Consider the following 20,420-nt stretch of genomic DNA (forward strand, 5'->3'; position numbering starts at 1 on the left):
CTTTGGGGAAGTCAGTCAAATTTTCTGAGTCCCCATTTTATGCTCCGTGACACAAATCAGCACTCATAGCATCATCCGCCTCTTTTCAAAGAGTCCTTAGCAACAGTCCAGCCGTCAGGTCGTAAGAATAGAGGTGACCCTTATCAGCCTTGTCTGGAAATAACAAGGAGTGACTCCTCTCCAACTGTAAGAGGAGGATTTTCCCCATCTGCTTGTGTAGCTCCTGCTCAGTGGGTGACTTGGCCTTCGGGGTGCAGTGGGGCTGCTGGGTTACAGCAGGGGCAGAAGGGATTCCAGTTTTCTTCTGGTTGGGTTGAAGGTCGCTCAGTCTTCTGTGGACAATGTGCTGATTGACAGGATGATGCACAGATGAAAGATGATCACTGTCAATCCTCCCAAAATGGTTGCAGAATTATACATTTAATTTTGTTTATGTATTTTTGACAAACAAATCCGAAGAATTTGGAGTAATTTGTTAAATCAGATGATCGTGGAATTTTTAGCCACAAAAGAGTTTTAAAAAATCATTTTTAAAGAGTTTGCACAGATCAGAATCAGCTAAAGGACCGTAAGAAAATCCACATTTTCAAACTTTTGTATAGTTTTTAAAGATCCTTCTTTCTTTTTTTCCTTCCAATCCTGTTTCATTTGGAAAGTTTTCATACAATTTTTTTAAAAGTAAATTCATTATTATACGGTTGTTTAACGATTTTAAAACTCCTTTTTAACAGTAAAGGATTGGTTTTATTGTCAGATTTGATTTTTTTTTCAATCGTTCTCAGTGGTCTTTTAATTATGATTTTGCAGTTTTTAGCTAAAATTAAAAAACAGTCATTTTCTAGGACATAGTTTCTCCAGAGTGGCAGGAGTTCATTTGAATATAACCTTTAGGTTGTGGGCGGGTCCATTGACGGAAAGCAAACCCTTATCTATCTATCTATCTATCTATCTGTCCGTCCATCTGTCCGTTCGTCCATCTATCTATCTATCTATCTATCTATCTATCTATCTATCTATCTATCTATCTATCTATCTATCTATCTATCTATCTATCTATCTATCTATCTATCTATCTATCTATCTATCTATCTATCTATCTATCTATCTATCTATCTATCTATCTATCTATCTATCTATCTATCTATCTATCCATCACAGTCTCACTCCTTTCTATGGTTTTCCATTGATTAACAGTACTAGTGTCAGTAGTAGACCTGACTTTCCTCAGTTCTCCATCATTTTGGGTCTCCCACCTCCAATATAATCCCTGACGTCTTGGCTCAACTGTCCCGATTTGACAAGCCTCTTAACATTTGGCTAAAAGCGAAGCAAAAACCTCAGAAAAACTTCCCATTCCGCATCCTTTCACATGAGAAGTGAATCTCTGTGATGCACGCCCGCCGACACTGACAACCTAATCCGGTTTATGGGATGAATTCCACAAAGCGTGGGTGTCCTCTCCTCGCGCTATCCACAGTTTAAAGTATCATTTCAAAACAAAAAGATGTTTCCTTGCTTGATGGCAAGAGGCAGGTTTATATAAGCCTTACATAATTGTGACAGTGCCTTGACACAGGGGTTGGCCATGTGAAGAAACAGAGCAGAATGAAGGGGCAACTGAGGGAGAGCCAAGCAGACAGGCAAAGTCTTTCTGCAAGCCGTCAGGGCTAAGCGGCCCGGACAGAGAATCTGTCATGTGGGATGCCAAAGCTAACCTAATACTAAGGTACATGACATTCCCTCCTCCCACTCAGCGTGTGGGGTAGAAATGAACTTATTGAGCTGTAGACTGCACAAGAAATAATGAGTGGTAATGTATTGGCTGCTGACACGCAATGGCTTGACATCTGCACCCAATTTTGAACAATAGATAATGGCTACGGTTATTGAGCTCACGTCAACAGGTTCAGGAGATGAAATTGGTGGGAGTGTAGGAAAAAATCGATTCAGCGATATATCATGATGTTCATTTGGAATTTGTATCGATTCAGAATGCTGTCAGAATTATATTTATTTACAGTTTTTCTCAGTCGCTTTAGTACAATTCTCAGATCAGAATTGAAGTTTGCAAATACGTGTGTGCATTTCTCAAAACAATTTGTACAAACAGCAAAACACTATGGATTTCTTGCAAAAGTCTGTAACTTGCTCAAAATCTTTAGTTCATCTCTCAAAACTAAGTCTTATGTCTTTGAACATGTCAGTGCCATCAGAATGTCAAGTCCTTGTGTCATTGTCTACGAACAAGACAGTCAAATGACTTAGTCATGTTGTCAATATAACTGTGTACTTTAGAGGGAGGTTCTGATGTAAACTATGGCTAAAGTTTGGACAACAGTACAACAGTACAGGCAGTGCAGTAGGAATTGTGTGGTCTTCCTACACCTCTTGTCGTTCCTGTATGTTAGGCCACAAATTCTCATCCACATCACAGCGAATATCCTCTCTTGCAATGCAGCGAAATGTGTTTGTCACATTATGACAACTTGGTCAACCATTTTGCAGTTAATGACTTATAAGATGAACTAATGACTAGGTGTTTTGAGGAGTAAGACTATTGCACAGTGAACTATATAATACATTTTGATCAACATGACATAAACAATTGATAATGTAGCAAAGACCAGAGAATTGTACATAATCATTTGCATGGATGTACCAAAGCAATTGAAACTTGTTCAAAGAAGTGAGAAACTGCTTATATGATGTGCACAAGTGACATCATGATGTGAAGATTGAATAGTTTTGGGACTTTCCTTCTGATCTGAGAATTGTACTAAAGCGACTGAGAAAAACTGTAAACTAACAAACAGACTAAGCTATACTGGCATCCCTGCCCTTAGACCCCCCTTCGCGGTAAGGAAAAACTCCTAAGAAAAACGGATTCCGGAAAAAAGAAGAAACCTCAGGGGTGCCCACCTGAAGGAGGGATCCTCCCCCAAGACGGACAGGGGATTACCAGAACTCATAAAGAAGAATTAACTCTACAACTACACATTTAAAGTCCAGCAGACGAGCTTCATCCAGACGGAGTTGGGGGGACGGCCGGGGGCACAAGTCGAGCCGGAGACAGGATCCACAGCCAGGTGTAAGAGCCGAAGCAGAGACGAGGTACACGACCAGGTCAGAGCAGAGACGAGGTAGACGGTTAGGAACAGTAGCATGGATAAACCAACTGGAATCTGGAAGCTCTCCCACTCACCCGGAGGGGAGTGGGAAAGAGGGAGAGAACATGAATGACACTGCACCAAACCGAGAGAACTTAATGATAAATAATGATCAAGAATAGAGGAGAGCAGGGTAGAATTAGAGGAGAAAAGAGGACAGAACCCCAGTGCAACATAGCTACCCCAGCTTCAAAATTACTAGCAGCCTACTAACAACTAATTGGTATTGTTACTAAATGTAATTTAAACACATGCTGTAATAATCTGTATAAAGAGCTCTTGAACTTCTCTTGGCACTGTTGATTTCTACTGAGTATTTTTTTCACTGCGTAGCTAAAAGTTCCTCAGAATGCCATTTTTTTCTTGATTTAATGAGCACATATTGTAATATTTTACAAATTTTTAATTATAATGAAAGGCGTATTCATACTCAAGTAGAGTTTTACCCACAAGTCATACTCTTCTAAAATAGAAAAGAAAATGTGTACCTGTACAATATCGCGACATGTATCGTATTGTGGGACGTGTATCGTATCGCCAGACTCTTGCCGATACACACTCCAAGAAGCTAGGTGCTTTGCCAGAGCAGGACACCTGAAAGAAAAGCGCACAATGACGTTAAAAGTTGTCTATTGAGCCGAAACATCTCCGCATTCTGAACAAGCGGAAGCATCCTTCGCTCAGCCCCCCCCCCCAACACACACCAACACACACCAGTACTTCCTCAGTGCCAGGCAGCCGTCAAGATCACAGCTGGAAAAAACGCACCAGTGAGAATCTTCTGACTCCTTTTCATAGCTTCTCTCTCATTCTTCAGCAGTGCCGTTTTTCAATCAATATCCTTTAGGAAATCAGCATCTACCCTGCAATTAGCAGTGAAAGGCTGTTATGTTGTAAAGTGGTGGAGGTGAAGATCCAAAGCTGAAGACTCTGGCACATTTTCTTACAGTCTTTTTCCCCTGTAGCTGCAAATTATGTAATGTGATCGGATGAAAAGAAGGAAATATACAAATCTGCAATGTGCCTGAGGCTGAACGCAGGTAACGCCCGCCCACCTTTTTGTGATGAAGTGGATGAAAAGCAATTTTGGCGGCATGCAAATAGGACTATCTCATTTCCCCTTTGACTCCAGGTGTTTAAAAGGTATCTTCAATTCCAATCTGCCCTCCTCCTATGAAGATCATCTGAAAACGGAGCAAAAAAACACACAAATCGTTTTAATGATGAACATTAATAATAATAAATTGTTTTTGTATAGCGCTTTAAAAGTTACACGAAGATGCTTTACAACATGGTAACACAGTAAAAAACAGTAAATAAAAACAAGAGCTAATACAATAAAAATATATTTAGCATCATTTAGATCTCTGAATATGCTGTGAGTTCTGATATGAAGATTTAAAAAACTCTTAAGTGACCTGAGAAAAAATGCAAATGGTTTGAGTTATTATTAACCCTTGTGCTATCTTAGATGACCCCAACCTTGCATTGACGTGTTATTCCTACCATGACAAAGGTGAATAAAGGTGGAAAGATTTCATGTGATCCATGGACACCAGTGAAGATCACAAATCATTGAAGAAAAAAGGTTCAGAGCACTGTCTAGTGGGTCTAGATGACCCAACTCCCAATGTTAAAGTGCCTAGGATAGTACAAGGGTTACAGATGAAAAATAAAAAAAATTAGAGCTGCTCAAAAGGATGAACCACTGGAGCATCTGGATTTTAGAGTAAAATCTTCACAATCAGCTGGGTTTTCTCCTTCTGGATGACACTGCCACCTGTTGGTCGACTTAAGTCAGTACATTACAAACATTTGAGTAGAAAAAAAATCCATTATATCTTCAACCCTTGTGCTATCCTAGGCACTTTACCATTGGGAGTTGGGTCATCTAGACCCACTAGACAGTGCTCTGAACCTTTTTTCTTCAATGATTTGTGATCTTCATTGGTCTCCATGGATTACATGAAATCTTTCCACCTTTATCCACCTTTGTCATGGTAGGGAGAACAGGTCAATGTAAGTGTGGGGTCATCTAAGATGGCACAAGGTTAATTAGATACACTGTTTTAGCCTTAAAAATGTATGTGAAGTGTTCACCATGGAAGAAAAGTCAAAGCTGCACTTTCATTGGAGTTTTTATAGATCAACAGAAAGCCTTCGATACGACTGACCTTCATATTTTACTGAATAAATTGGTAAAGTATGGAATCAGAGGATTGACACAAAACTGGTTAAAGAGCTATCTGGAAGAGAGACAACAGTTTGTACAAATGGGTAAATATGAATAAAAAAGTAGGAAAATCATATGCGGTGTCCCTCAAGGTTCAATTCTTGGACCAACTCTGTTTTTACTTTATATTAAATATATATGTAAATTATGAAATTCATACTTTTGCAGATACTAACATTCTTTGTTTAGGGGAGAATTTAGAGAAACTTCTAAGTGACATAACTCAAGAAATTTACGAGATAAAATATTGGTTTAAAAGGAATAAGCTATCATTGAATCTAAAAAAGACTAAACTTATGCAATTTAGGAGACAGAGTAGGGAAGTGACAGTGCATATTATTAATGATACAGCTTTTGAGAAAGCGCAAAAACTTGTTTTTGGGTGTAGTTATCGATGATAAACTTTGTTGGAAACCTCACATACAGTATTTGCGTTCAAATGTTTAGGAGTGATGAAAAGATGTGGCTCGATGCTTAATCAATATGCCTTATTTATTTTGTATCACTCCTTCATAATGGTATTTGAATTACTGTATTGAAGTGTGGGGAAATTGTTACAAAGCATATTCGCATCCTCTTATTATACTCCAAAAGTGAGCCATCAGATTAGTTTACAAAGTTAATGAACACACCACTTCACTTTTTCTTAATACATTTAATTTAAAATTACAGGATTTGGTAGATTTTAAAACTGCTCAAATCATGTATAAAGTATCAATAGATTCTGTGCCATTTAATGTTCAAATGTTGTTTCAAAGCAGAGTAAATAAATACAACTTGAGAGGAACCAACAAATTTGATCAACCTAAAGTAAGAACAACCCTAAAATCCATGTGTTTCTCAGTGAAGGGTGTCACACTATGGAATAATCTGCCGGATGATATGAAAGCTAGTAAAAGTCTTGTCCAGTTTAAATGTTTCTTTAAAAGATATATAATGAAGAAGTACCATGAAGCAATGCAACAATGATGAACAGGCTTAGGAATACAGTGGGGCAATGGTTTGTCTGTTTAACATGCATGTTTTACATCTATAAGTAGGTTTTTCTTCTGTTGAATCTCCATAAGCTATGGGAGAGGGAAAGGGAAAAGAAGAAAAACAAAAAAGATACATAAAGGAGGAAGAAAGAGAAAGGGAGAAAAGGGAAGAGGAAAAAAAGGAAGGTAGGGGGGGATGATGATGGAAAAGGGAGAAGGAAAAGACAAAAGAACATGTTTATATATCCTCACTCTGTTGTTGGTATTTTTTGGTTTGTTCTTGTTTCTTTTTCAGCTGAGGCGTTCTGTTTCTTTCTTCCTTCTCTTTTACGTGGGTGTGGTCAGAGTGTTTGGTCATGTTTGTCTTTCTTTGTCTTGTGTTTGTCGTGTTAACGTTATAATGTTTAATGTTTAATTTTGCTGTTGTCTGTTATGAGTGATGTTGAGATTGGATTCCTATAAGCTTAAGCTTCTTCCAATCCCCTTTCAAATCTAATTTTCAAAGTCTTGTATTGACTTATTTTAATTGATGAAATTGTTGTTTTGATTTGAAACAAAACATATTTGAATTTGAATTTGAGTGTGACCTCCTGCCCCACTTTGACTTCTGCGACTACAACCTGAAGTTGCCACGTTTGTTCTTTTGTTTTTGTGCAGACGACCCATTAACAGTCATGTAATCTTCTGGATTGGACCTTACTGGCCAGCCAAGGTCAGAGACTAAAAAGCCGATTTAACAACGCTTCTTTGTTTAAATATATACACATGTATACAAAATAGAAAACAAAAAAGAAAACGGTGGGAAAAAAAACCATTGCTGGAAATTGTTCCAGTCAGATTCTTCAACTATATTTGTCACAAGTTATCCATTGAGACCTGGAGGAATCTCCTTTCTGGGAGGAACTTTGTGCTCCAGATGATCCCACAAATGTTCATCTGGGTCTGGGTCAGGATTGTCTGACATTTTATCCAAATTCTGGAGGTGGGATCTGACAAACTCACTGTTGTCAGGCAGAAAATGTCATTGCTTCCAGTTCAGTTCAAACTACATGTTTAGAACTGAGATTGCATAAAAAAAAGAAGCTAAACATGTGAGTAAAAGTTTTATTTAACTTTAAGTCAGTGATCATTTTTAAAATCTATTTTCAAAGCATTCCTGGTGATCTTTTCATTAATATTATGCCGTTTTTACCAAAATGTAAAACAAAATCCTGTGTCGTCTTCTAAGACATAGTTTCTGCAGAGCGGCTGGAGTTGATTGTAAATTCACTTCTAATGAAGGCAAAACTGTTATTGCAAAAGTAAGCTAGAGACTATTAATAAGGGAGAAGCTGCGTCACATAACGGAGTAAAACCAGAACATAGCACTCTATATGGAACTCAGCATGTCTCACCCTGAAGCTGATATACAACTGCGGTAAATTGTTGCATGTCAGAGTCAAACATTATCAATAACAGCTAATCCTGAATAACTGTTTCTAATTTTCTGGTGCAAACTTTATGTTTGCTATTTGAATTGTCATTAGTCTTCCCACTAGAGGCCAGCAAACGACCATTTTTGTGCTCTCCTTCAGCAGAGCTGCAACACAACACCTTTCCTGCAGATGGAACGCCACATAACAGATTTTTTGACCACAACCAAATTAATAAAATGCAAGATTTGAATGTACTTTAAAGGTAAAAAAAATAGTACACACCAAATATTTTATTCATGAATGCAAAATTACACACTTTAAATGTCAGATGCAAAATTCTCCATCTTAAATAAAAGGGAAAATAAATGTGTTCATACAGAAATCTGTCTGAATCAGTAAATTAAACTCGTAAAAAAACAACACATTGCTTTTAAGCAAAACATTACAACTAGATACAAGTCCATAATTATTCAAAATGATGTAATTTAAGAAAAGTTCCTTTAACAAACTGATAACAGACCATGAAATGTTTTCCAAACTAATACAAATTCATTCTATGCATAATTACAATGAAATTGACACAGTCATGTATAAACGCAGGTTTACACATTTTTCCTTAAAATTATTAAAGTAAGCAAGTACACCACCAGATCATATGATGCTATCGAAATAATTCCAAACGTGGACCTTTATTTTGAAGTTCCACCGGATCCGGAAATAGACGGTGAGCTATTGACGAAGGTCCGAGCAGGAGGAGGCTGGCAGTCGCAGAGTCTCTCCTCCTCGCGCGCATCACTCCGAGGCGGTTAGCAATGAGACAGAGTGCAGCTCCGTCCTGGACCTTCCTCTTCCCGGTTTTCCCAGCCTGAAACCGCTCAGGATGGACCGGAGGAGCCCCTACGCGGACAGCAAGGAGGTCACGCTGTACGGAGAATTTACGCCGAGCAATAACCTGAAAGTCCGGTGTGCGGTGAGCCTGACCGAGCGGGAGTTCATCGTCCAGAGGCTCACCTCGGCACCTGCCAGGAGCAGCAAGGTGGTGCTGAGCCTCAGGGACTGCGTCGGCTGCCGGGCGTACCGAAAGGAGGACAAGGCGGACCCGGCGGGGTACTTTGCGGCGTACTTCTACCCGCTCAAACGCCGGCGGGTGAGCTCTCGGCTCTCGCGGCAGAGAGTGGAGCAGTGCTTTCGGCTCTCCGCGCTGCAGGACCCGCACGCGAACCTGGAGGAGGCGGAGAAGTGGGCTCGCGCTGTCCGGGAGCGCTCTGCCCGGCAACAGCAGCATGGAGACGGTGAGTGGCACTGGTCGCCCCTGGTCTGACGGACGTTAAGTCATTTGAGCTTTTATTATAGTTTTGTATTTATTCCAAACTCTTGATGTGATCATCATGAAACATGTTTCCTGCTGATTGGACCGATCAGGTGATTCGGATCGATCGAAGACACCTGATCCAGGTGATCAGAAAAAAGCAGCATGGAAGCTCTTGAGGACCACTAAAGGCGAATAAAAAACAGAAATTCAAAGCTGAAAAATTAAGAAAAATCATAAATTAATTTATTTAAAATATTGACTTAATGGAGGAGCAACATCTCTGCCAAAAGACTGGATCGATTTGACTTTGATTCAACACAAACGCATTAATAATTTTAATCAAATCCATTTTATAATCTATTTTTTTAAATATAATCTGTTGTTACAATAATTGATTTAAACTCAACTGTTTCACATTTAATTAAGAAAAAAACATTTCTTTAAAAACTACCAGAAACCCTGTTTTTAAAGACATAAATCAGCATTTAGATTTCAGGAATCGATATTGCAGTTACTAATAAAAATATACTAGATGTTTTAAATGTTTAAAAATGCATAAAACAAATGTGTAAAGTATACGTGAAGTTATTTAAAAAACCTATTAGTTTACCATCCAGTCATTTCTTTTTTGGCAATAATATTAATATTAAGATTAAAAAGTAAAAAGTTTATTTTACACACATGGAGAGAGTTTAAAAGAAACTTTCTAAGAAAGAAATCTTCTTTTATTTGATTGCAGTAATTACATGTTTAAGGGAATCTATATCAGGTTATTTTAAGAAATCAAAACAATTCAGAAAAAAACCAAAGAAAATAATTATTTCAAACTTAGTTAAGATGACTAAAGTTATGTAAAAAAGAAATAATTTATTTAAAAAAGTAACTGAATTCTTAGTTTGGAGACGTTCTTGTCCTTTGAGCCGGTCCAGAGTCCTTGTTGGTCGGGTTTTAATCTTTGGACCTGTTGAAGATCCTGCTCTGGTTCTGAATCTGCAAAATAACAAACTGCATGGTTTTTAAATGCTCCATGTTTTCCTGTAAAGAGTTTCAACATTTAAGGAAAATCCAAAATCAGTCATTTCCGAGTCCTGAATCCTTGTTTCAGTTTGACTTTTGCAGATTGCGGTTTTGTGTGTCTTGTTCAGAACCGGTTTTTCTCCACATGTTGGCCTCAGAAAAGAGCGAGTCTGGTCCAATCCGGTCTCCTCACCCACTGTTTTAATGAGGGTAACCAGAGAAGCGGGCCTTTGGGTCGCCTTTGCGGGAAAACTGAACTGGAAACTGAAGTTCGGGTCTTATGAGGTCTGCTTTGTTCCCCTGAAGCTGCCCGTCACACCAATGCACTGCTGCTGCTGCAGCGTCGCATTTCAGCCTGCAAGCCAACCCAAGTCGTCTGAGAGACACTGGAGAAGTGTGAGGGGGGGGGGGGGTCGGGACACCATTGATTAAGTTAATGAAATCATGAGTGGAAAGTGTCCCTGGGGACGGTTGGTCCTCCTCACCCGGTGGAAAGTTTCTTCCTCTTTGCGACGTGGTGTCGGGGAGTCTCTGTCACTCAGGCATTCTGCTTTAACCAAGCAGAACACGGTGAGGTTCTGCAGCATCTCTCATGGTGAGGAGAGTGGACAGATGTGTATGCAGATGGTTTGGTTTAGGACTGCACGATAAGAGGAAAACTCGCAATGTTGGTGATCATGATTGCGATGACAATATAACTTGTGAAACATGAAAAATAGAAAAACAAACATAATTTCTATTTCACTGCAACAGCTTAATTTAAATCCCTCCATCCGATTGGTCAAATGCATAAAGGGTTTTATTTAATTCGTTAAATACTTCAAGCTGCCATAAGATTGTTTTTAGCACATTTAAGGTAACCATTTGTTGTAATTTTTGCCGTCTTTTGCGATCAGGGTATTGCACAGCTGGTATCGCGATAACGATACGTTTGCGATTTATTGTGCAGGCCTAGTTTGCTTTTTACTTTGACCTTGTTGGGACGTCTGCCGTGTAGTTTGAGGCAATGACACAAAAACCTGACAGTTTGTGGACTAACTCTGCGTTTTCACCTCCAACAAAGTGGATCAGGACTATTGACTGTTTGAGAACTGCACTGAGTGACTCCTCCCCCATGGCGCTTCAAATAGGACGTACCAGCTTGGTACAAGAAGCCAAAATCTCATATTCCTCTATAGAGAAAAAAACAGCTGTTATGGGTCAGAATTTTTTTCTGTAGTTTAAGCTATTCACTATATAAACTGACCATTTAGATGGCTAAATTCAAAGTAGGAGGAGCCTGCTGGCCCCAACGTTTAAAACGTTTGACACATTTCTTGTAGCCTGCTTTCAAGTGGTAGGGGTGTGGCCTATTAACAAGCTCACTCCTGATTGACCAAAGTGGTTGCCATAAAAGCGATGACTCAGACCAGCTCGGACCAATCATTGCTTACATGTGCCGTCTGGCTCCAACATGGCGGTGTCCTTATCGGGCAAAAAATGACGACTTGATTGACTTCATGTGGTTGGAGCCAGAAGTTAAGCATTTTCTATCGGTGACGTCAAACTGACTCGGTCCAAATTTCAGATCAAGTCACTGATCACGGCTTCGTTTAAGGATTTTCAAAATAATGGCTGACAGCTAAGAGTTTCAAGAGGACATGGATGCAGACATCAACATAAAGCGCCGGATGTCCTGGACCCAAACCAGAAGATAACGAAGACAACTTTATTTAAACTGCCGATCCAAAAAGTTCAATTTTTGCCATTTTAAACTTTGATAAAAGTTTTTCTACAATGCTCCACGCTTTTGGTTTAGGGTTTGAATTAAGGTTAGTATTGTCCTAATGGGTATAACTTCCGCTACCAGCCAATGATGTCAGGCGTCATCTTGTCTGCAGCCAGGTACCTGTTGAGAGTTTGGAAAAGTCTTGGCTGTTTTGTTTTTGTCAGAATTATCAATAAAGGTTAGTTTTAGTCTTTGTGATACTAAATATTTTTATTTTGGATTCATTGATCTTCAGGAACACATCATACTTCAATGTCATGTTGAGCTGATGGTTCAAAGGAAGTCCTGCTTATCAAACTGCCATTAAACTATCAATGTCAGGAGCGTCAACGCCGTCACGCTCCTCTTTGTGACAAAGCTTAAAAAGGTTGGTTGAAAACCCGCCTCGCTGCAGCTGAAGTGTGCGGCGTTGGATCCTGAACAGTTGCCGTAGAAACGCCGGAGTTGTTGCCGAGTTCAGACCAGCGATGCACGTTCCTCTGCTTCGTCGTGTTTACTCTGAGCGTGATTCAAGCCGTTGGGATCCTTGGCATCTGTGGAATGTGAAACTCCAATTCCAGGTTGAAACCTTCAGTCGGTTACTCATTGCCGGAGGCACTGACGTTGACGTTAGCATGTTCAGAGCATCGCATCCCAACCATTAGTCTGAACGGGGCCACCTCGGCCCATCTGACCTCTTTATCCATCGACTTCTACAGCATTTGGACAAATAACCGGTAAAAATCGGATCAACCAGGATCACCCAGAAGCAACCAGATCAGGGATCAAACTACCTGACAGACAAACCGGTGTCATTCAAAGGCTTGTTATCTCTGATTGTCCAGCGCTGATCCTTCATCAGTGTTTAATGGACACAGATGGTTGCTCTGATTCAAACCCTCAGGGTGTTTGCTGTTGAAACACTTCGTCAATATTTGGCTCAGACTCTTAACAGATCGAGTTAAAGCGGTTTTCCTTAAAAACATTTCCCGAAACCCAACTGTCAACATATTTCAGCTCTCTCAATTATTTTTTTAAGCGTATTTTATAATGAAATCTGTAACGAAATGATTGTTTTAGTACATTTAAGGTAACCGTTAATTGCAATTTTCGCCGTCTTTTGCAATATGTGTATTGCGATAACGATAAAATTGCGATTTATGAGTTAGCTGGAGTTTTGCCTTTTTCTTTGTTGCTCGTCAGTTTCCAGTCAATGTTTCTTTCAGTTTTTGTGATCACCTTCACTGACAGGGACGCCAATCATCAGGAAAATACATTTATAGCAGCTTTTTATCACTTAAAATACTAAAATCTACATTAATGTAGTTTACGATTAACCAATGGTAATCTATGTTTGAGTCAGTTTATTTCCTTTTAGTGTGTCTGTAAAAATGTATTTAGAGAGAGTTTTTTTAAACGAGCATTTCCAGGTTTTTATTGTATAGTTTAGGTTACAAAATTAAGCTAATTTATAAATTAAAATCTTATAGCAGCCAAGAAAACAGATTCTAATCAAAATGTGCATTTTATTAAACTAATTTAGTATTTAGTTGCTGTCAATCATTCAGCACGACCAATAAAAACCTCATTCTTTAAAATGAGAGTAGATTCAACGTTGCCATCAGAAAATGACACGAGTGTCTGAAATACAATCTGCTGATGTTCTATAAAAAACACATTTAGACTCTATGCATTTGAGAAAAATCCCCCAGAATGCTCATTTATTCCAGCCCGTGCTGCCAAAGCCGACAGGATTTGTTGAAGTGACATTTTCCTGTTGGATCAACGGCCTGACAGTTCATTTGTCACATGCAGTCAAACGTTTGTGCTGCTGTGATGGACTCTTCCATTAGAACGGCGGAGAGCTGTCAGCAGCTCATCACGGACGTTTGGGCGCTGATGGATCAGCGGACGGCAATGTCTCCTGCTGCGCCCAGCAGCTGGATTAACCAGCAGTTTCACAGAATCTCCTCCTGTTTCCTTCCAGCCCGGTTTTTCTCCTCTCTCCACATTTTATTTATGCTTTGGGTCTTTCTTCTTTAGACTTTTGGAGCAGATCCTTCGCCCTCCAGTCTTCTGGATCCTGTCACCTTTCTTGTTCTCTCAGCTTCTGCTCAGCCTCAGATGAAGGTCTATCACCCGGTGAGGTCGGGTATCGGTGTGAGGGTTGGTAGTCCGAAACCCAAGCTGCTTACCAAACCTCTCTGTCACTGAACAGTTGTTGTCTTTGACGGATAACCTGAGCTGTGTGAGAAACCTCCACGCCCCGGCTTCATTCATAGTCACACAGACTCCTGAAACAAGCAGGTTCTGTCCTGATCGTGCAGACGGCTGGACGTGGCTTCATTTTTCTTTTTTTTGCCTTTTATTGCTCAGATGTTCTCGATTATGAGATGTAAGCAGAAACGACGGATCTTCTGCCATTATAGACAAATGTATTTGATCAACTTTGCATTTACATTTTCCCACCTCTGTATAATTACAGCTCCGTTTTTCAGCAGAATATTCTGTTTGGTTTGAAAGTTTCTCCGATTTCACTTTGTTTGGCAGAAGTAGGCTTTGTTTATTTGTGTCTGACTATGTTTTTCTTCCTTTAGCTGTGAACAGCAGAGCAGAAAATCCACTAAACTAAAATCTCTGAGGGTTTTCAAGTAAAAACTATAATTTTTCAGACCTAAAATGCCCCTAAGGACCAGCTGGAGCTCATCGCTCTCTCCGGAGCTGCATCAAACAATATTCAGCTGTGGAGGCTTTTATTTTTGTAATCAATACATTTTATTGACGGCAAAAGGTGCTAAGATCACCAGCACTTGTGGAGCTGCTGCTGACAGAACACTCAGAGATGAATCGATCACTGATTGGTCTGGTTAAACGCAAGCGGTTCTGTAAGTTAGATGTCAAAAGCTGAGAAAAGATCTCTGCCTCCTGCAGCAGACGGGGAAATTATGAATTCATCAGCTATGGGTGAGACGGAGTTGAAGCTGGGACGGCGTTCCGGCACAATGTGGCTGCAGGATAAAATGCCAACAGGAAGTTCATTTTATATTTATGCCCTGACGTGTAGAAATCCCAAATCACGTGTTCTTGATAATAATTTATTGCAAATTATCCAGGTTATAAATAAAACAAAACAAAAAAGTAGGAGGAGCCTGCTGCCCCACAGATGTCAGATGTCTTGTTGCACTACTTTTAGGTGGCAGGGGTGTGGACTTCAAAACAAGCTCAGTCCTGATTGGTGAGAGTGGTTGCCATAGCAACGTTGACTCAGACGGACTGAATGGAAATTATTCGTCTGTCATCAGATACAGTCGGTCAATGGTGAAAACCCTTTTTCCTTCTTGTCCACATAATGGTAAAAATGACAAATAACTCGGTCGGACTTCCCACAAACTTTTAAATGAAAGCAAAATATTGGCGGAGACTTAAAAAAAAAAGACAAATTTCTATCAAAATAGATGTGTAATTAAGTGCTTTTTATTGGTTTAAATACAAGTTTTTGAATATACTGCATATTGGGGCATAAAATTACCCGTTAAAATGTAAAAACATTATAAAATCATGTATTTTTCAAAATCTAACTTTAAAGTGTAAAGTAGAAATTGAAGCAGCTGGTCGTCTTTCTGTGGGATTTTAATGCAAATATGTCACAGCTAAAAACTGTAGGAATGTATACATTAATAACTGTCTGCTAAGCATATATATATATATATATATATATATATATATATATATATATATATATATATATATATATATATATATATATATATATATATATATATATATATATAATCATAACAACTCCGGCGATTCACACAACTGTACTATCTCAAATGGAATAAGCCTCAGCTGCTTTTGAAAAGTATTACAGAAAAGTGAACTCATCAAAACGCTTATAGTAGAGTTTGAAGTATTTCTGGATATGCTGGTATCTTATTGATCCGTCTTTTTAGGTTGGGGTTTTTGTTGTTGTTTGAGTTTAGAAGAGTAAACTGGAAGATGCTCCTGGGTCAGGTCCCTGAGGACAGAATGATGGCTCATCCTCTGATTTTAGTGGGGGTGTGGGGGGGTTGCTCTGATTCAGCCCTGGCTGGAGGATCTAAGACGGCTCTTAGCTGCTCTGTGTCTAACTATGCTGGTTCTTCCGGTTCCACCTGACCTTTTGACCCTTTTAGACTGAAACGGGCCAATAGAGACTAACACGGCGATTGTATCTGCTCTGACCGGTCGTGCATGCAGGGCATGGAGGGAAGAGGGCCAGGAAAGGGTCCCCAGTGCATCATGGGAAACATCTTGGCAGTACAAGACTACAGTTTGATTACCAAGGGTGGATGAGGTTCGTCCATTCATCCACTTGTTTTATGAAAGAATAAAAAGGTGTTTCTACACAACGGGGCTTCTGAAATGAAAAGAAACTTCCAGAGATGGAAATAAAGTCCCAGATTCCAGATTCTTCCAAAATCATACAAAGGGATTTCCTGAATACATGTGTTGTCATATCAACCTGTGCAATGCTCATAAAAAGGGGGCGTAAAATGCGATAAATGGGTATTTCAAATGTTTACACACAAGCTAGACCCCATCAAGCCCCTTGATGGGTCATAAGGACCCCTTCACATTGTTGACCAGTTGAATCACAAGTTTTAAATGTCTAGGATAGTGCCTAGGATAGCACAAGGGTTTAATATGACGGAATGTGGGATACTAAGTCCCGTGGAAATGGCCAGATGTTATAAAACGGCTTAATTAGATTAAACAGGCGAACATGGCAGCTGCTGGTTGGCCTCCACCAGCTCATCACTCATAAGATTCAAACAAAGATTTGTCGGATTACTCTAGAAGGAAACGTACAGCTCCCATTACCGGTTGTGAGAACACCTCCAACACGACGACTTCTTACTGCATTATTCAAGCAGACGGACTCCAGTCAACAAGGGTTCCAGTATGAAAGGCCTCTCGAGTGTTTGTGTGGTACATCGACCGCAGACGGGAGCCACGCTGAAGTTCAAGAAGGGAGTGAAAGGGGAAGCTGAACGGTCCCAGTGGGTTCTGGATCAAGTCTAAATGATTTTTGATGACTTTTGGGTTTCTTGCTTGTCGTTTTTGCCCTCAGACTCTTGTTGTGTATCGATATTCCCGAGCCAGAAACTTGAAATTCACCGACAGTGTGTGTCTTCACCGACTACGTTCTCGGTCAGGACCTTCGTCTCTCGGCATCACAAGGAAACACCAAACAACTCTGCAGGATGGACGGAGTTCAAACCTCAATGCCGTAAACGCTGCACCTTCCTTAATATAGATCCAGCGAGGGCTCTCCACCACCTCCTCCTCATCCGCCTTCCACGCCCTTTGTGGCTCTGGCTCAGCAGAAATCTGATTTGTGCTCGACAGGCTTCCACTCTGATTCACAGAACTCAGGAGTTATCATTTAAAAGGCACCACAGTACGACACGGGACGGTAGAGAAAAATGTTCAGCCTTAAGCCAAGCATTCATCTAAAAGGGAGCATTTCTTTAAAGACTTGTTCTTGAACAGTCCTAACGGGCCTGGACCTGTTATTTAAAGAAAACATGTCATGTTAAAAAAATGTGGATGCTTTTCTTAGTTGTGTTACCAAAAATGTTCATTAGCTGCAATAATCTAGTAGAGTTTAGTGTCTTGCAAGGGGTCAGGGGGGCCGCTGGAGCCTATCCCGGCCACTTGTGGGCGAAGGCAGGGGACACCCTGGACAGGTCGCCAGTCTGTCGCAGGGTCACACATATCACACACCCAATCACACTCACACCTATGGACAATTTAGAGGGATCAATTGACCTAAGAAGCATGTTTTTGGACGGTGGGAGGAAGCCGGAGTCCCCGGAAAAAACCCACGCATGTACGGGGGGAACATGCAAACTCCACACAGAAAGGTCCCCCAGTGATGTGGTTCAGGTCCCCCAGCCGGGACTTGAACCAGGGGCGTTCTTGCTGTGAGGCAAGAGTGCTAACCACTGCACCACCGTGCAGCCCTGGAAGCAAAATAAATAAATAAACTCCTTGAATTTTATGCTCCCTTTTACTATTGTGAAGCTTTTGGGGGTTTTATCAGAGAAAAGTGCTTTTGAAATAAACATTCACTTACTTTAATAGTACAAAAACAGCGTCAATTAAGACTTTTATCATCGAGGATGCTCTGATAATTCTTCCGTGTTATCGGGGCTGAGAGCATGTCGACGGATCAAGTCAAATACCTGATAATCCAATAATCCCGTAAATGTTGAAACTGGATTTGGGCCTACATTTTGGTCAGATTAGAGCTCTCTTGATTACAGGACATCTGGCAGAAATTTAAGCCCAGCAAGATACGAAAAAAAGCATCAAAACAAGTTTGATTGGGCTGTTTTTGTTGAATCAGCATTTTTATTTTCAGCAGAGAGTGGGAAGAAGTTCTTCTTGTCTTTGCTGGTCTGCTGTCTCATTCAGACGGTTTCAGGACGTCAAGACAAGTCTATGTCAGCTGTTTGGAATGGGTGTGGCCTGCTGGACAAACCTGTCAGGTATTTCTAAGTGACCACGCCCCCCCCCTATGTGATCGTGATCCGTCATGAGTGTCCCAAGTGGGGAGATGAGGTAAAGTTGTTTGCTGAGTGGTTATGTGGCAGAAAGGGTGACTATGTGATGGTTTGGTGCCTTCCTTCTTCTGTTTAAACACAAATTACTGGACATCTTCAAACAATCTGCACCTTTTGATGTGAAGCCCATCTATAAAGATTGTTTGAGAGACTTTGACACAAACGCGGTAAAAAGAAACCAATTCAGGAAAAAGGAAGAAAGACCACAGAAGGGAGAGAACCTAAAGCTATTCTCAGATCATACAGTCACTCGAATGGCTATTATAGGGAACGTTTCCGGAGAGCGTGGTTTTTTTAGTTCGGCTCCTGGGCTTTCCCTTTCATTTAGGCTGTTATTTCCTGCAGTAGTGATTATTCCATTAAGATCTGGGACAGTTCCCACGTCGCCGGTTTTGGGGACTGAGGAGGAGACGTCTGTAAACATCTGTGGGACGCAGAATCCAACCTTTTCATCTTCCTGGTCTCTGCTGCCGTTTATCTGGAACGCTGACATGTCTCGTGTCCGTATTTCTGAGGAGTTTGTCTGCTGGGCGAACATCTAATCTAAGGCAAAGCGCGGCGATCCTCTGCTCCTTTTGTTTAGTCTCTCTCTGCTTCATTACTGCAGCAGAGATGACGACGATAACGGAGGGAACCAAGGAGCGTGGGCTGATGAGAAGACTGATGGTTTCTTCTGGAATGTTTTGAGGAGCTGAGTGGTGGAATAATTTAGCCTAAAATGTGGTTGGAGGCGCAGAAATGGCATCTGTCCAACCAACTGGCTGCCTAACTTATAAAAGTAAACCATGCAGATTTATTTACCTCACGCAATACTAGACAGGAATTCGGGGTCAGGGGAAGAGTGGGGAGAGATCTGGGTTACGGGTTTGTATTTATTTATGATGTTTTTTTGATCAAATAAAGAGGCGTATAGGAATAAGGAGAGCACGGATCACCTCAGCGCTGTGCTCGCCTGCTCGCCTTCATTCCTGAAGCCTCATTGTGTCACTCGCCGTTTCTTCAAATCGACCCGTTTTGAGCTCCTCATCTTCCAGCCGACAGACGTCTGTTCCTGAGGAAACCACCGAGGAGCTTCATCTGTGTTTGAAGGTTTTTTGTGCCCCCCCCGTGTAAGTCAATGTCAACAAAAAGACTAAAAGAGATTTTTTTTTAACATTCTCTACAGTCAAAACCTTTTTTTAGTGTCCTCATTCCATATCAGTTGTAGAAAACAAGTTGATTTAATATTTTTGAAATACACTGTTGCATCGTTTACGGTCTAAAAATATCCTGCGAAAGGTGAAATCCTTAAAGGCTGTAAAGATCCTCACTACACACCTGATACACTTTTCTCCTTTTCCTCTTTTTTTGTTTGTTGCAAACCTTCGTTAAAAAAAAAAAAGTCTAGTATTATGGAATGAAAACAAAGATTTATGTTTGGTGGAATGAACAAAGTCTGTACAGGAGACACGGCATGAAGGAGATGGTCTGCGACCAATCAGGACACAGAACACATTATGCTGTTTAAAATTAAAAAAGAATGCAATTGCAACTGCAAAACTGCGAGAGCTGGACCACAGTATAGCGAGGGAACACTGTAATTGGATGTTTGAGAGTCCTGCTGTTTATAGCCTTAGTCCAAACTGCCCCTATGGTTGGATCTGGGGGTAAATCACGGTCAAACCTGCACGGGGCACACACCAAATATCAAAGTTGTAGACCTCTTGGTGAGCCTTTAGAGAGAAAATGTTCATGCACATGTTTTTTATGCGGGCATGCTGTGGGCGACAAGTAGTAGCAAACTCTTATACAACACTTAAGGATATGTAACGGTGAAGTAGGCGAGATGCAGATGTGATTTACGCGTTTTTAACCTCTCTTGCCTACTGTGAGAGTCCGTTAGTGCTAATGTGATGATCGTGCGCTCTGTGTGTTCAGCCCGACGATCAGAAACAAGAGAAT

General features: G+C 40.5%; 1 protein-coding gene across 1 annotated transcript in view; it reads left to right on the forward strand.

The window, feature by feature from the left end:
• The first annotated feature begins 8,347 nt into the window (after positions 1-8,347).
• Positions 8,348-20,420, forward strand: part of sphk1 (sphingosine kinase 1) — a 30,401-nt gene continuing 18,328 nt past the window's right edge. Inside the window, exon 1 of the mRNA XM_011478203.3 lies at positions 8,348-9,084. Coding sequence (XP_011476505.1) covers positions 8,673-9,084 — 412 coding nt within the window. The 5' untranslated portion in view covers positions 8,348-8,672. The remainder of the gene's footprint in view (positions 9,085-20,420) is intronic.

The sequence above is a fragment of the Oryzias latipes genome, chromosome 1 (assembly GCF_002234675.1).
Source record: "Oryzias latipes chromosome 1, ASM223467v1".
Taxonomy (NCBI): Eukaryota; Metazoa; Chordata; class Actinopteri; order Beloniformes; family Adrianichthyidae; genus Oryzias; species Oryzias latipes.